Source organism: Hemiscyllium ocellatum, chromosome 10, assembly GCF_020745735.1.
Source record: "Hemiscyllium ocellatum isolate sHemOce1 chromosome 10, sHemOce1.pat.X.cur, whole genome shotgun sequence".
Classification (NCBI taxonomy): domain Eukaryota; kingdom Metazoa; phylum Chordata; class Chondrichthyes; order Orectolobiformes; family Hemiscylliidae; genus Hemiscyllium; species Hemiscyllium ocellatum.
Window position 1 is genome coordinate 50,217,121 of NC_083410.1, and position 17,785 is coordinate 50,234,905.

The 17,785-nt window shown below is 41.4% G+C and overlaps 1 protein-coding gene across 1 annotated transcript in view; it reads left to right on the forward strand.

The window, feature by feature from the left end:
- Nucleotides 1-17,785, forward strand: part of marc1 (mitochondrial amidoxime reducing component 1) — a 43,972-nt gene that overhangs the window by 11,773 nt on the left and 14,414 nt on the right. Inside the window, exons 2-6 of the mRNA XM_060831495.1 lie at nucleotides 5,203-5,376; nucleotides 6,432-6,597; nucleotides 11,966-12,106; nucleotides 17,175-17,236; nucleotides 17,536-17,607. Coding sequence (XP_060687478.1) covers nucleotides 5,203-5,376; nucleotides 6,432-6,597; nucleotides 11,966-12,106; nucleotides 17,175-17,236; nucleotides 17,536-17,607 — 615 coding nt within the window. The remainder of the gene's footprint in view (nucleotides 1-5,202; nucleotides 5,377-6,431; nucleotides 6,598-11,965; nucleotides 12,107-17,174; nucleotides 17,237-17,535; nucleotides 17,608-17,785) is intronic.

A 17,785-nucleotide genomic window follows, 5' to 3' on the forward strand; every position in this document is an offset into this window, starting at 1 on the left:
ATGAATAATTATTGCGGTTCATCAATAGCTTCTTAAATGTTTACCTTGGCTTCTCCACTATGAGAAAGTGAGGACTGCAGATGCTGGAGATCAGAGGGGAGACAGGCCGCCTACTTGCAGAACATTTCAGAGAACACCTCTGGGACACCCGCACCAACCAACCCAAACGCCCCGTGGCTGAACACTTTAACTCCCCCTCCCACTCCGCCAAGGACATGCAGGTCCTTGGCCGCCTCCATCGCCAGACCATGGCAATACGACGCCTGGAGGAAGAGCGCCTCATCACCTCATAACTGTCTAACCACAAGGGATGAATGCGGATTTCTCTAGCTTCCTCATTTCCCCTCCCCTACCTTATCTCAGTTCCAACCCTTGGACTCAGCACCGCCTTCTTGACCTGCAATCTTCTTTCCGACCTCTCCGCTGCACCCCTTCTCCGGCCTATCACCCTCACCATAACCTCCTACCACCTATCACATTCCCAACACCCCTCCCCTAAATCCCTCCTCCCTACCTTTTATCTTAGTCTGCTTGGCACATCTTCCTCATTCCTGAAGAAGGGCTTATGCCCGGAACGTCGATTCACTTGCTCCTTAGATGCTGCCTGACCTGCTGCGCTTTTCCAGTGACACATTTTTCAGCTCCTGGCTTCTCCACTGTCATCCCCTTAATTAACTTTCTCCAAATTACCATTGCCAACTCACACTTTGTATCATTATAATTTCCTTTTTATTTGCATTCAGGATATTAAACTCAGTATATTTAAGAAAAATTTGGAAGTACCTTGAAAAGCAAAAAGACATATTTATCTCTTCTCTGTAATATCCTTTAACAGAATATCAATCTTGAAATATCGCTCCTATGTTCACTTTGACATTTCTTACTGATGCTGAGCGTAGCAAGTATTTCTGTTTGGCTACTTTCTTCACATTTACCAAGTGTGATTCTCTTCATTACTGTCTCACCCCAGGATACACAGGCTAACTCAGTTACTTTTATCTGATTTTGACTATATTGAAGCTGTTAAAACAGCTTAAGCCCCGTCTCCAACTCAGTTGGCCTGAGCTTCCACAAGCTGAAAACTGCCTTCTGCTGGAATTGATCTTTTTTTTTCTGAACTCAACCTCCTTGTTGCTGACAGCCAGCTGTCTTGCTGTAGATTGGGAAAGTACAGATAACCAGCTGGCTTGGATCATTTAATTAAAATTACATTAATTTATTTTGAAAAGGCTGTTTTTCATCACTGTTCTAAATTACTTTCTGACCCTTTCTTTTAAAAGTAACAGAACAGAGCTTTTCAGTACAAAACCCCATTTACCTTCTCCTTTCAAATCCAAGTTCTCAAAAATAATTCGAATATGTTATGAACTTTCACCACAACATGCAGAAACCTAGCATTAATGGGACGATTTCATGCCTTAATCTTTTGACTGCATCACATGAAATAGTGGATTATTTTCTGTGAGGATCAATAGGGTGACTGAGATTAGACAAAATTATTTGCAAGAAAGATGGAAGGTAATTCATTAGAAGGGGGATGGAGAGCCTCACATTGCTGTAAGGGCAATACTGGAGTAGCTTAGGGAGGAACTGCAGTTAGCACTTTGGAAACTAAAGGAAGATGAATAAGCTTAACTTTTTTGAAGAAAGCCTAGTGTTGGTGATGAATTGGATCTGGTGTAAACTTATACTGATTTGCTGAATAATGAGAAAGAATGAGGTGTACGCTATGTATTTCTGTTTATTGGTTAGGATATTTGTCAAGAGCTCTGCATTTTGGAGCCTTTATCCAATAAATGAGATGGAAAACAAATTATTGTGAAGGCTTCTTTCTTAGGGGAAGAGTAACAAATAGACAAAGTGAGTATTTATTTTCATGAGTGATGGAGCTGACAATCCAGAAACTCAAAATTTGTGTCACTGATTTTTTTTGTTAATTTCTGTTAGCGCTGATAGAATAATTTAGAGAAATATGTGAAAATGATCTATAGAGGAGTAAAGATCAAGAGAGTGCTTGTTCAGGCGCGTTGTTCATTTGGTTGAGAAAGATTGTTCAAAACCGGGAAAGATACTTCAAAATCTGAATTTCATGCCTGAGCCTGCGGGACTGAGTATGATCTTTGTTATGGGGATATTAATTATATCAAAGTATATATTACATTGCTTGAAAAATTGCTTGTAAGAAGCTCTACATGATTGAATATTCCCATAAGTGACAAAACCAAAATTGCCACACAAGTTACTTAATCATATCTAGACTGAGTGTCTTGATATAGTTGCATCCACTCAAATCAGCAATTTGTCTGACTAACGCTTTGTTGCTGGTTAAAGCGCAGCAGGTCAGGCAGCATCCAAGGAGCAGGAGAATCGATGTTTCAGGCATGAGCCGTCCTTCAGAAATGAGGAGGGTGTGCCAAGCAGGCTAAGATAAAAGGTAGGGAGGAGGAACTTGGGGGAGGGGCATTGGAAATGCGATAGGTGGAAGGGAGATTAAGGTGAGGGTGATAGGCCGGAGAGGGGGTGGGGGTGGGGGTGGAGAGGTCAGGAAGAAGATTGCAGGTTAGGAAAGTGGTGCTGAGTTCGAGGGTTGGGACTGAGACAAGGTGGGGGGAGGGGAAATGAGGAAACTGGAGAAATCTGAGTTCATCCCTTGTAGTTGGAGGGTTCCTAGGCGGAAGATGAGGCGCTCTTCCTCCAGCCGTCGTGTTGCTATGGTCTGGCGATGGAGGAGTCCAAGGACCTGTATGTCCTTGGTGGAGTGGTAGGGGGAGTTGAAGTGTTGAGCTACGGGGTGGTTGGGTTGGTTGGTCCGGGTGTCCCAGAGGTGTTCTCTGAAACGTTCCGCAAGTAGGCGGCCTGTCTCCCCAATATAGAGGAGGCCACATCGGGTGCAGCGGATGCAATAGATGATGTGTGTGGAGGTGCAGGTGAATTTGTGGCGGATATGGAAGAATCCCTTGGAGGGAAGTAAGGCGGGAGGTGTGGGCGCAAGTTTTGCATTTCTTGTGGTTGCAGGGGAAGGTGCCGGGAGTGGAGATTGGGTTGGTGGGGGGTGTGGACCTGACAAGGGAGCCACGGAGGGATTGGTCTTTTCGGATTGCTGATAGGGGAGGGAAATATATCCCTGGTGGTGAGGCCCGTTTGGAGGTGGTGGAAATGACAACGGATGATGTGATGTATATGGAGGTTGGTGGAGTGGTAGGTGAGGACCAGTGGGATTCTGTCCTGGTGGCGATTGGATGGGCGGGGCTCAAGGGCGGAGGAGCGGGAAGTGGAGGAGATGCGGTGGAGAGCATTGTCGATCACGTCTGGAGGAAAATTGCGGTCTTTGAAGAAGGAGGCCATCTGGGTTGTTCGGTATTGGAACTGGTCCTCCTGGGAATAGATGCGGCGGAGACTAAGGAATTGGGAATATGGGATGGCTTTTTACAGGGGGCAGGGTGGGAGGAGGTGTAGTCTCGGTAGCTGTGGGAATCGGTCGGTTTATTGTAAATGTCTGTGTTGATTCGGTTGCCCAACATAGAAATGGAGAGGTCTAGGAAGGGAAGGGAGGAGTCTGAGACGATCCAGGTAAATTTGAGGTCCGGGTGGAAGCTGTTGGTAAAGTGGATGAACTGTTCAACTCCTCATGGGAGCACGAGGCAGCGCCGATACAGTCATTAATGTAGCGGAGGAAAAGGTGGGGGGTGGTGCCAATGTCCAGGTAAATTTGAGGTCGGGGTCGAGGTCATTTACTATAAACCGACCGACTCCCACAGCTACCTAGACTACACCTCCTCCCACCCTGCCCCCTATAAAAACGCATCCCATATTCCCAATTCCTTTGTCTCCGCCGCATCTGTTCCCAGGAGGACCAGTTCCAATACCGAACAATCCAGATGGCCTCCTTCATCAAAGACCACAATTTCCCCCCAGACGTGATCAACGATGCTCTCCACTGCATCTCCTCCACATTCCGCTCCTCCGCCCTTGAGCCCGCCTCTCCAATCACCACCAGGACAGAACCCCACTGGTCCTCACCAACCACTCCACCAACCTCCATATACAACATATCATCCGTCATCATTTCCGCCACTTCCAAACGGACCTCACAACCAGGGATATATTTCCCTCCCCTCCCCTATCAGTGTTCGGAAAAGACCACTCCCTCCGTGACTCCCTTGTCAGGTCCACACCCCCCACCAACCCAACCTCCACTCCCAGCACCTTCCCCTGCAACCACAAGAAATGCAAAACTTGTGCCCACACCTCCCGCCTTACTTCCCTCCAAGGCCCCAAGGGATCCTTCCATATCCGCCACAAATTCACCTGCACCTCCACGTGCATCATTTACTGCATCTGCTGCACCCGATGTGGCCTCCTCTACATCGGGGAGACAGGCCGCCTACTTGCGGAACGTTTCAGAGAACACCTCTGGGACACCTGGAACAACCAACCCAACTGCCCTGTGGCTGAACACTTCAACTCCCACTCCCACTCCACCAACGACATACAGGTCCTTGGACTCCTCCATCGCCAGACCATAGCAACACGACGGTTGGAGGAAGAGCGTCTCATCTTCCGCCTAGTAACCCTCCAACCCCAAGGGATGAACTCAGAATTCTCCAGTTTCCTCATTTTCCACCCCCCCCGCCACCTTGTCTCAGTCCCAATCCTCGAACTCAGCACCACTTTCCTAACCTGCAATCTTCTTCTTGACCTCTCCGCCCTCACCTCCACTCCGGCCTGTCACCCTCACCTTAACCTCCTTCCACCTATCGTATTTCCAACGCCCCCTCCCCCAAGTCCCTCCTCCCTGCCTTTTATCTTAGCCTGCTTGGCGCACACTCCTCATTCCTGGAGAAGGGCTCATGCCCGAAATGTTGATTCTCCTGCTCCTTGGATGCTGCCTGACCTCCTGCGCCTTTCCAGCAACACATTTTCAGCTCTGATCTCCAGCATCAGCAGTCCTCACTTTCTCCTAACACAGCACCAGGGTGAATGTGTTCGACATAGAAATTTGCAAATCTGGCATCATATCAAATTGCTTCCTTTAATCCTACCTCGTTTTAAATTCAATTTACTTTTCCCTCCATTGGAAGATGTACTAAAGAAAACTGACATGCTGTTTCATGGCTCTTCAAGACCATAACCTGTGCTAGAATATTTATTTTAACTGAACCCAGGATCTTCTAATAAGTGTATTTTTTTTTAATCTTCTAGGCAATGGCTTATAGTTGATGAGAAGTGGCATATGATTACTGGTAGGGTACAGCCCACATTGGTGCTGGTCTCTGTATCCAGTGAAAATGGCTTTCTATGTCTTAATGCCCCGGGCATGGAAGAGCTGAGAGTCCCTTTGAAGTTGCCCACGTCAAATCCTGTAAAGGTGTGCAGGTAACTGATTCTGAACTTTCCATATTTCTGTGTCAAAGATTGTGTTTACAACTGCCAAATCTGACTAAATGGTATATGCTTTGTGCTTTCTTCAAAGGAATTATTAAGCAGACTTATCAGTTATGAACTTTTTAATGGAAAAGAAAAACACTTAATACAGAAGTGGACTTTGCTGTGTAGTGAATTAGATTGTTTTCCTCCAAGCAATTTGTTCTTAATCTCTACCCTGAACTTTAATCTAGGTAAAAGTTCGTATAAGCTGGAACATGGTGTACTTTTTAAAATATTTTTATAACTGATTAATTGTGCTTGATTTTATGCCTCAGTTGGATAAGAATTGCATATCCTAAAACCATTAGGTATTTTTAACTGCAACAGCATCAACAGAGATGACACAAATGGCAGGTGTTAAAATGAAGAGCATCACCGTTGGAGGGAAAACAAGTGTGGTATGGTCATGTAAAGGAGTGGGTTACAATCTGACTATATTATAGTGCAACAGAAGATTAAATTCTGGCTCATGAGCATAGTTGCCTGCACCCACTCCGAATGGGAGTACCAGACAAGTTTAATCTCGGAACAGTGTAGATGTGTTGCTTCTTTATGTTCTTTCAAAACTGCCGTCATTACCGTTTGACAAAATACAAAGTTTTTGGACAAATCCATCCCCTCTCCCTCTGACCTACTTTCTATTCTCCCCTCCTTGCTTTATTCCCTTGTAGTTGACATTGTCTGCCATCTTCATGCTCACATTGTTTGGAACTCGTGTATCAGTTTCTTTTTAATGTTTCTTGTTTGCTTGGAACATTAAGAACATTATGGTACGCTTCGGCTGATTTTGATGGTGAAACACAAGTGGATGAGCTGTGAAATAGAATTTGATCACATTTATTTCTGTATTGACAAGTGGGTGAAAAATCACTGGTAATTTATGCAGCTTTCCTTGAATTTCAAAAAGAAAGTCTTCACAAGAAGGTTTACACAAGGATCAAAGAAATTATTAACTGAAGATAGTATTAGATAAAACTAATTTGTATTACTCATTTTTTTTTTAGAGTATGGGGATGCAATATAGAAGGTAGAGATTGTGGTGATGAAGCTGCCAATTGGATTAGTACGTACTTAAAAAATAGCAAGGCCTTCCGAATGGTGTGCTATGAACCTTCCATGCGACCAAGATATCCAAAAGAAAAGGAGTCACTTTTCATGGACAAAGACATGGTAATTTGTTATAGTTCATGGCATAGCTTTGACACATATAATGAAATAACAATATTTTAAGCATTGCATTCATCTTATTGGAAATAAGGAATAACTTGAATTACTCAATTCAACTACTCTAGTCTTCGAGGAAACTTGCAATTAAGTTTCTACCTCTACCAGTCTAGGATCAGCTGTTAAATGATGCATGAGAATTTGAGCTTCTGCTTGCTTGGTCTTTAGCTTCACCCTCGAGCACTGCTCTCCAGTACTAGGTCTGCAAGCAGGAGCTCAGCTTATGGAGAATTGTCAGTGTTATGCAACACTGAGCAGTTATGTCGATTCACTTTTAATTGTAATCAAAAATTGCTTGTTTAATGTGAGAAAGATGTCATCACTTTGAAATGATAAGTCTTAATATTTTAACTTGTAATCTCGGGTATCACTTAGAGGGCTAATGTTTAATTGTGTGTCAGGTTTCATTGCTTTGTTCCTCTCCTGAAGGAGGGAATTCAATAATCCTACACATAACCATTTCTTTACGTTGCTCTTTCAAAACTGCCGTCATTATCCTTTCACAAAATAAAAACTTTTTGGACGAATCCATCCCCTCTCCCTCTGACCTCCTTTCTATTCTCCCCTCCCTGCTTTATTCCCTTGTAGTTGGCATTGTCTGCCAACTTCATGCTCACATTGTTTGGAACTCGTATATCAGTTTCTTTTTAATGTTTCTTGTTTGCTTGGAACATTGTGAACATTATGGTTAAAGCTCGAAATGAGGACTGTTGTCAAACACTATTTTCCCTTGAACTAGACCTCTCCATGGTATGGGAGATTGGATAGCATCATCAACCATAATCATTTGCAATTCCTGTCATGGTTTCACCCCCAGGCTCTGAAATTTCCTAGGGCTCTTTTCTAAATGTCATTATATGCATGGGAAGAACTTCCATGTTTATACTATAGCAATAATATCCTGTGTTACATCTCTACTGTTTCCCTTTGCTCCATGAAAATCTCTTTTGTCATATGGCCTGTTTTACATTATCATTGGATAAGTTCGAATTTCCCACCTAAAGTTAAGGAAAACCAAAAGCATCAGTTCAGTTGCACCAAAATCTTTGCTACCGACCAATCCCTCTCACCGCTTTCTCAAGCTAAATCAGGCAGTATGCAAAAACCTCAGTGCTCAGTTTACCTCAACTGAATTTCAAAGCTGTTTTTCCCTATCTTGTGCCCACTGCTACCCCACACTTGCATTATGTTTTTAAATTCCTTGATATAACCTAGGAACATAGAAGATAAGAGCAGGAATAGTTATTTGACCGTTTGACCCAGCTTTACCGTTCATTATGACCATGACTGATCGTCGAGATCACTGTCCTAGTCCCACCTTTCCCAGTATCCCTTGATCGAAGGGCTATATTTACCTCCTCCTTCAAAACAAAGCTTTGGCCTCAAACACTTTCTGTGGTAGTGAATTCCACAGGCTCTCGATTCATGGTTCAAGAATGGTCAACATTCCCCCCCCCCCCCCCCCTACCATTTGGAGCATCCTTCCTGCCTCTAACCTATCTAGTCGTGTTAGAAGTTTATAGGTTTCTGAGATTTTCCATTCTCCCTCCACCCAGCTCCAATCCTGCATTCTTCTAAACTGCAGTGAGTACAATCCTAACTGACTCAAACTGTCCTCATATGGCAGTCGTGCCGTTCCAGGAATTAATTTGGTAAACTTCTGCTGCCTTCCCTGTATAGCAAAAATATCCATGCTCAGATAAGGAGACCAAAACTGAACACAATATTCCAGATATGACCTCAACAATGCCCTGTATAATTGCAGCAAGACCTCAGTGGAACTCTGTTGTGTGAAGATCATCACAGTTTGCCTTTAGTGTCTGCTGCACCTGCACGCTGACTTTCAGACTGGTGCATGAGGACACCCAGATCTTACTAAACATTCATCTCTCTGATTTTACATTCAAATAATAATCTACATTGCTGTTTTTGCTACCAAAGTGGCTTACCTGATTTGTCCATGTTATAATGTATTTGCCCCATCAACCAGTCCATATCGCACTGCAATATCTCTGCATCATCCTCACAGTTCACCCTTCTACCCAGGTTGTGCCATCTGCAAAGTTTGAGATATTACATTTAGTTCCCTCATCTAAATCATTAATATATATGTTGTGACCCTAACCCGATCGTAGTCGGGGCGTTAGTAGCAAACCCCATGATATCCAATGAGTCACTGCCTGCCATTAAAAAAACCCATTTATTCCTACTCTTTGTTTCCTGTCTGCTAATCAATTTTCTATCCATCTTCATACACTACCACACCACCCTGTCCCATGCAATTTAAGTTTACACATTAATGTCTTTTGAACTTTCAAAAAACATTCAACAAATAAACCACATCCAGTGACTCCTCTGATCAATGCTATTACACCCTTGAATTCCAGTAGATTTGCCAAGCATGATTACCATTTTGTAAATCCATGCTGACCATGTCTGATTGCACTACTGTGAAGTACTCTGGGATGTCGATTAATAGGCTGTGGGGACTTATTAGTAAAAAGTGAGGTCTGCAGATGCTGGAGATCAGAGCTGAAAATGTGTTGCTGGTTAAAGCACAGCAGGTTAGGCAGCATCCAAGGAACAGGAAATTCGATGTTTCGGGCCAGAGCCCTTCATCCTGATGAAGGGCTCTGGCCCGAAACATCGAATTTCCTGTTGCTTGGATGCTGCCTAACCTGCTGTGCTTTAACCAGCTACACATTTTCAGCTGTGGGGACTTATTAGTCTTCAATCCCATCAATTTCTCCAATACCATTTCTCTACCAGTGCAGATTTTCTTCAGTTCTTCTTTCAATAAGTCCATCATCATTTCTGGTACATTATTTGTATCCTTCTTGGTGAAAATGGAAGCAAAGTGTGAATTTAGTTTGTTAGCCATTTTTGATTCCATTATAAATTCCCCCATTTCTGACTCAAAGGGGACCTACATTAGGTTTATCAATTTTTTTTCTCTTTACCTACCTATCCAAACTTTTACAGTTAGTTCTTATGTTTGCACTCGTACTCTATTTTCCCTATCTTAAACAATGCCTTGGTTCTCCTGTGACCTCTTAAGCTGTTCCCAGTCCTTAGGTCTGTTGGATTATTCTTGCCAGTTTGTATGCCTGTGTTTTGCATCGAATACTATTTCTAACTTCTTCAACACCTATTTTCTCTTGGTCTTTCCAATAGAAAATGTAGTTAGCTATTTTTATGGTAAGTGATAAGGAGCCAATTGCAGGGTTCTTTCATCAAGGAGCAAATTTATTAACTACTGAACCCAAGGAAAATAAGTGACATCAAATATACGTTCTTTGTAAAGTCACATTGGTCCATGGATGCATAAATGGAATAGTATCAAGTACAAAGGAAGATAAAAGAATGAGTTCTGTCTTTTGGATGTCTATGAGGCATATAATTTTAACCTGAGGATGATGTAACTTGGTTGGTTTCTTGAATTCAGTCAATCGTAGCAAATGTTACAGTTATTGAAAATTCTCAGTTCCTTGTTTTTTTTTGTCTCTGAATGATCTGGGTACCAGCTTCTTCGGAGAAAAAGAATAGAAACAATAACTTCTGTTCAATTAGCTGCTAAAATGCTCTTGGAACCTCCTCTGAAATATTGGTTCCAATATATATATATCCAAGATGTTGTTTGAGTGGGTTTGTAAGTGACAGCCATTGTATCAATGTCCAGTAATTTGCATTTGTTATCATATTCCTGAGACAATGATAGGTGAAAACCCAGCTGTTAGCTCATAATAGGGACAATACATTTTTACCAAAGCATTTTGATGGCCCATTGCAGGAAGTCCTGTTATCCTTTGTATCTGTAGTGTGTGGCAGAGATGGTGATGGGTTCAAACCTCCTGTTTGCATAATGAGTTTCAAATTTAAGTCTTTGCTCCAGCAATATCTGAAATCTTGGCCCAGAGACATGTGAAGGTCTCATGGTGAGCTATCTATTCCCCGGTGAATTTAAATGTCCAGGTTGGTACTCCTGCATAGCCCAACTATATTAGTCAGTCCTCGCCATTTGGCATTGCTTTATATATTTGAGAGTTTAGGCTACTTTCAGGTCACGTGACACTTAGTGTCTTAGATTTTTTTTAAGCTGTTTAACACTTTACTCCAACATCTTAGACTTTTAAGCTGATAGATTTTATATCATCATGACACAAATGCATCTGTTTGTGATAATATTGGAAGGAGTGATACCCAATGCAGTTATGGACTGTCATTGAATACAGTTCTGCTGATGATCCACAGCACCACCTGTTGTCCAGTTTTTGAGTTGCTAGATCTGTTTTAAATCTATCCAGTGGTGGTGTCACATAATAATGCGAATATGCTATCCTAGGTAAAGTGTTGTTAAACATTGCTATAAGTTACTTAGACTTAATGAGCTATACAAGTTTTTTTTGCATTGAGAGGAATACATTTATTTATCTCCTTCTATACGTTGGGAAAGGAAAGTATTATTTTGCAAAAACAGTCAAGAAATACATATCTATTTGAAAACATGTGTGACAGCCTTCTTATCAAATCTTTTCAGTAAAGATGTGAATGTGCATTTTTCTCTCTCCCTATTTTTTTTTCCTCCATACTCAACCCTTTTGCAACAGTATAACCTATAACTTTGTAGGAATAATGAAATGTGATATCTTCTAGAGTAAATAAAATGCTTCAATCCAGTGTGTGCCTGTTACATTTAAAATGAATAATATGAAAAATTAGTCACTTCTTGATCTCTTGTGGAGATTTTTCCTAATGCTTCCCTTGATGCTTAATGCTACAAATAAATAACCTGTAGCTAACCTATTGTTCACTTCAGTATGAGCTTGTTATATTCTCTTTCATTTATCATCATTTGGTTAAAATCCTGGAACTTCAACCCTAACAGCAGTCTGAGTGAATCTACATTATATTGACCTGAAGCATTTCAAGTAAATGGCTCTCCACTACCTTCCCAATGGCAGCTAGGGATTAGTAATAAATACCAGTCTTGCCAGCAATGTCTACTTAGATAAACAAATTGATTTAAACACAGCTAATACAACTGTGAACCTGACTCCAAACCACAGAAATATCCGAAGGGAAATTAGTTTGTCTGAAATGCAAATAAATATCTTTGTTAGTAAATGTATTCTTTTAAGGACTGCAAGAGTCTCTCATTGTTCTATGTAGATTTTCTCTGTTCATCCAAGGGTATTAATAATGCATAACTAATTTGATTTGAAAGGTTAAACTGTTCGTTCCTTGTTTCTCTACTCCAGTCTGTGGAGAAGTCCTTCACTGAAAATTTGTTCTTTCTTTTCCACCCCCATTACAGACGGTGTATAATGATACCAGTTCCTGCATGATGATGTCTGAGGAAACTGTCGAAGATTTTAATACCAAGCTGGAGAAAAAAGTTAAAATTGAGAATTTCAGGCCCGTGGTGGTAGTGAAGGATTGTAAGCCATATGCTGAGGTAAAGAGTTCACTTGCATTTACATGGAAATTCAGAAACTAATGTGTATTCTGTGCTTTGTATTTTAAAACAAATGAAGAGTTGGACAGAGAATCTTACAGTGTGGTGCGAAAGTGTTTCATTTTTGGCTTGCACCCAAGCAATCTAAGCTATGTCACACTCTTCACTCTAAACCCTAAAGTGACAGGCTGATATTTCACTCTGGAAACTTGGGTACAAAAGTGTGCTGACACTTCACTACCAAACATGAGGAGTGCTGGTCTATTGTACAGGATATCCTTTTCAAGGCCAAGATATTCAAAATCACAAAGGTTTTGATGTAGTGAAGTGTTTTGGTGGTTTCAGCAGCAGAAGAGTCAGAAAGTAAAGAAATCCACAGCAATTGGCAGCAGACCCAGAGATGACAAGAAAAAAGATACTTGAAAATAATGGGTTGTTATAATCTTGGGTGCAGTATTATGACACAGGGTAAACCCCTCTAACTTAAACCAGCCACCCAGAAAAGCTCACCTTGTCTCGTAATCTGTAAAAGTGTGAGTGACAAAGAACTACCAAATCCCACTATTTAAAGAAAAAATTAACAATTTATTCTTTAACTCTCAAAGGAAAAAAGAAAACATTGAACAACTGCCTATACTGTAATCCCCCTTTTTCTGATCAATTTATCTACTTCCCACTCTACTACAATATACTGACCTGATAAAACCCTCTGATTAAGTTATCAACAAAAAAAATCACATTTCAAAACTGTCGGTCTCCCTTTTGTATTTTCCTCTGTAATCTCTCCCTCGCATCCGATACATAATCCAAGTGTGCGATCTCTGACTTTGGTCCTGTCAATTTCTCTTTAATTAATTTCAAAGGGCCTCTTACTTCATGACTGAATATTAACTCAAAAGGAGTAAACTAAGTAGATTTATCTGGGGCATCTCTAATGGCAAACAATACGAGTGGAATGCCTTTATCCCAATCATTCAGGTAATCCTGACAGTATGCTCATAACATGGTCTTCAGTTTCTGATGCCACCTTTCTAAAGCTCCCTGGGATTCAGGATGGTACACACTTTAAATCAAGTGTTATAACCTTAAACAGGCTAGCAGTAAAATTAGACCCTTGGTCTGACTGAATCTCTCTGGGTAGCTCATCCTGTGTGAAGAAAGCTACAACTCCTCTACTCCTCTATCACCAGTTTTTGCCTTAATACTCTGTAATGGAATTGCCTTCAGAAATCTGGTAAACACATCCATTATGGTTAACAAGTACTCGTTCCCACTTGTAGTTCTCAGGAGGAGACCTGCACAATCAATTACAACCCGCATGAAAGGTTCTTCGAATATGGGAATTGGCAATAAAGGTGCTGATTTTATGACTGCCTGTGGCTTACCTACCATTTGGAATGTATGACACGTACAGCAAAAGTTAACCACATTCTTGTGCATTCCGTGTCATTAGAAATATTTTTGTACCTTAGCCTGAGTCTTCCATGCTCCTAGGTGACGTCCTACAGTTACTTCATGTGCTCACCATAACACTTCCTGTCTGTATGCTACCAGCAACACAATCTGGTGCACTTCATCCCATTTCTCCTCTGCACTAACTTGCTGTGGACTCCATTTTCATGTTAGGATTCTGTCATTCAGATACTAACCCTCAGGAATATTTTCTGCCTCATTTTCTGAGTATGCCTCAATATGTATATCTTTTATTGTCTCTTCTTTCTCTTGTAAGTTCCATGAGCCTTTCAGGACTAAACACTTCTGTCTGACCCTCTGCCTGTCCAGGTTTTTTCCTGCACCTTTATGTCAAACAGGGTGTCTGCTAACTGAACCTCAAATCCTTCATCTTTCTCTTTTTGCTTTGTTCTGTGACTTACAACGGTGGGTCCTTGTTACTACACAGTCTGGGAAAATATCAGGGTACTATTTTTAACTCTACAGTTTCCTGGTCTTGCTTGGGTTTTTCCACAACAAGGAGTGTCACTCTCACCTTGGACCCTGCTAAATCTTTCCCAAGAACAAGCTAGACTCCTGGAACTGACACTTTGTCAATTCTCCCACTGTTACTTCCCCAGTCTTGAGTTGGCACTCCAACCTGATCTTACATAAGGGAATGCTAAATATCTGTCCACCTATCCTACAATTTACCACCTCTCAGGTAACCGGTCAGAAAGATTGCACATTCGTTCATCTCTTACCGAATCTAACCAGTCTCTAATAGTATCTCTCCAAAATGATAACTTCTTGTCCTTCTCCCCTTGTTCTTTCTGAGCAAACTTTACCCACAGAGGCGAATTCTTTATAGAGATCAGGCATTAATTCCATACCCATCCCCTGCCTCAGCTGTGCACACTCTTGCAGCTCCTCGACTTTCCTTGGGGTTTCCTTTACTACTTTCACCAACGCCACTGCCTTCGCATCTTTTACCACATCTTTTCCCACAGTGTCACTCTTTAATGAACAGGGCTGTGAGTTTACGTGTCCCACTTTCTGGCAGTGAAGTGCCTTTTCCCAGTACTCTCCTTAAATCACCGACACTGTAATTTTCAGTGTCCTGCTCCATTAAAGTGAAAACACCTGAGGCCTTTCATTACCATTTCACACCCTTGGGCTTCTTTTTTAACCTGTGGTTAAACACTTACCTTTGTTCTTTACTCTTTGTTGCATAGTGTAGGATCTCCTCTTTTCCCAACTTCCATCCCACACAGGATGCAATTCTTGCTGGAAGCTTGCCTTATGCACCAATGTGTATCCATCTGCTAACACTGCTGCTCTTCTCACTTCCTGAACTTTCTGTGAATTCTTATAATCTTTGGAAATGAGTTTTTAAAATTCCTCCAGCAGAATAATCTTTCTTAAAGCGTCATAGGCCTTATCTATTTTTAAGGCCCACATCCATCAATCAAAACGGCTATGTTTAATTCTTTCAAACTCAGCATAAATCTGATATGGTTCCTTCTTTGTGTTTCTGAACCAGTGTTTATATGCTTCTGGTACCAATTCATAAGCACTTAAAATTGCCTGTTTAACCTCATCATGATCTCTTGACCCTTCACCTGACAATGCTGCAAATACCGCACTAGCTCTGCCTACCAGTTTAGTCTGAACAAGCATTACTCACAAGAACTCTGACCACTCCATCGGCTTAGTCAATTTTTCAAATGAAATAAAGAAGGCTTCAATGTCTTTCTGATCAAAATGTGACAGAGCTTTAACATATTTGTATGTGTTACTACCTCCTCTTTTAACTTGATTTTGCTGACTAAGTCACAATTTCTGAAGTTCGCATTCTCTCTTTTTTCTCTCTCCCTTTCTCTCTCTTTGCTCAGCTAAGAACCTCCTCTCTCTCTTCTCTCTCTTGCTCTTTTCTCACTCACTCACGCGCGCGCGCACACACGCGCACACACACACACCCGCCCCTCCCCACCCCGTCTTTGTCTCTCTGTTTAGCCTCTAACTTCATTGTCCTCATTTGTAATATTAAGGTTTTCTAACTCTGCTGCACTTGTTTGTTCCTCTGACACATCGAAGTGTTGAGTAATTCCCTTACAATTTCAGCTTTACTTTTGTCCTTGTTTAAACCCAATTCTAACCTCTTTTCTAAATCTAAGAGCATGGTGTTTTTTCTTTCTAAACTTGCTTGGCAAATTTGGAAATCATCTTTAAACCCCAGAACCTCTTTAGAAATTTGAAGAGCTATTTCCGTTACTTTTAATTTCAGCTACTTGTGGTTGGTTATATTACACAAATTGTCTTGCCTACGTTTCATTTAACGATCTAGGAACTAACGAGCAAGTGATTATGTCTACTGGGATTTTTCCGTATCCCAAATCTATTCAAATCTGTTTACATCGGAGACTGGAACTGGCTGAATCACGGATCTGAGTCCCCCCCCCCCCCCCGCCCAACCGTATGACACGGAGTAAACCCTTCTGCTAATGTACATCAAATGCATAGAAAAGTTCACCTTGCCTTGAAATCTGTAAAAGAATGAGTGACAGAGAACTCCCCAAATTCCACTTTTAAAGAAAAAATTAGCAATTTATTCTTTTAACTCCAAAGAGAAAAGAAAACATTGAACAACAACCATCTACATTGTAAGCCTCCTTTTTGTCTGATCAATTTATCCACTCTACAACAATATACTGGCCGAATAAAACCTTCCAATTAGGTTAACAACAAAAAAGAATTAAATTTCAAAACCAGCCAGCTGTCAGTGTCTGCTTTGTATTTTCCTCTGTAGATTTTCCTGGGTTGTCTTTGGTGTCATGCTGCACAGATTTCATATGAACAGGTACCTTTCAGAGAGCATCTCTGTAGGCAGTCTGTTTGTTGGTGCTGTTTGCTGCTCTGGCTAACTGATCTTTATACCCCAAAACATCAGATCATCTCAATGGTTTGATGTCTTCAAAACAGTAAAATTCAAATACGATTGGATTTTGGTATCGTGGGATATAATTTAAACTAATTGGCCAAATTTGTATTTGTTGTGTACCATAGTAATTCAGCTCAGCTATTTGTTTAACAGTCAAATGTTACATTTTAAAAATGTTTCAGCACACTGTGTTTGTTAAGTCCTTGCCAGCTTTCACTCTGATTTCCTGTATCCACGGTACTGTACCATAGAATCCCAACAGTGTGGAAAAGGGCCCTTCAGCCCAACAAATTCACACTAACCCTCTGAAGAGCAACCCACACATACACATTCCCCTCCGTTTACCCCTGACTAATGCACCTAACCTACACATTCCTGAACACCATGCGCCAATTCACCTGACCTGCACATCTTTGTGATTGTGGGAGGAAACCGGAGCACCCGTAGGAAACCCAGACAGACACAGGGAGAATGTGCAAACTCCACACAGATAGTTGCCAGAGGCTGGAATCGAACCTGGATGCCTAGCGCTGTGAGGCAGCAGTGTTAACCACTGAGCCATTGTGCCACCCATGACACCTCTGTCTTAAAGGTACAGAACACTCCCACAACTTCATAACAGCACTGCCTGATAGAGTGATAGAAGGGTTTGTAAGTACTCTCATGTACTTAATTTCTTTTTTTTTTAATTTTTAGGATACATGGAAAGGTCTACAGATTGGGACTGCAAAATTGCACCACAGGATGTATTGTACCAGGTATATCCCGAGCCAGTATTACTTTTATTTCTGCCTTCTGTAGCATCTGGGAGGAGAGAGATGGCTCTTGCCATTATTACTCTTAGCTGAATGAGAAGGCAACTGTATAAAAACACCAGTGAACATGTGTTACCCAATGTATCTTGCCCTCCTCTTGATTATTGCATTCTTTGGTTCAATATGTCCCTCATCAATTTTTAATGCTTGGACATTGTATCTCCACCGGACTGTCATTACATGACGCTGATCACTAGTGTCACCTTTTCCATGTTATTTTACACTTCTGTCTTTTGTTTTAGATGCGTTTTCACAACTGTAGATCCTGATACAGGAATCATAAACAGGAAGGAGCCACTGGATTCTCTCAGGAGGTATTTACAAAGACAAACTCATGTAATAATTTATTAGTGAAAGTGCACAAGCTTCCCTGATATGTTGAGAGGTTAATTGGTGGATACGTGAGGGATTAGCATGTTGCAGGGTTGATTTCTGGCTAAATCAACTGATGTTGGAAGCCTTTAAAATCTGTCTCTGTAATGGGGAGGTAAA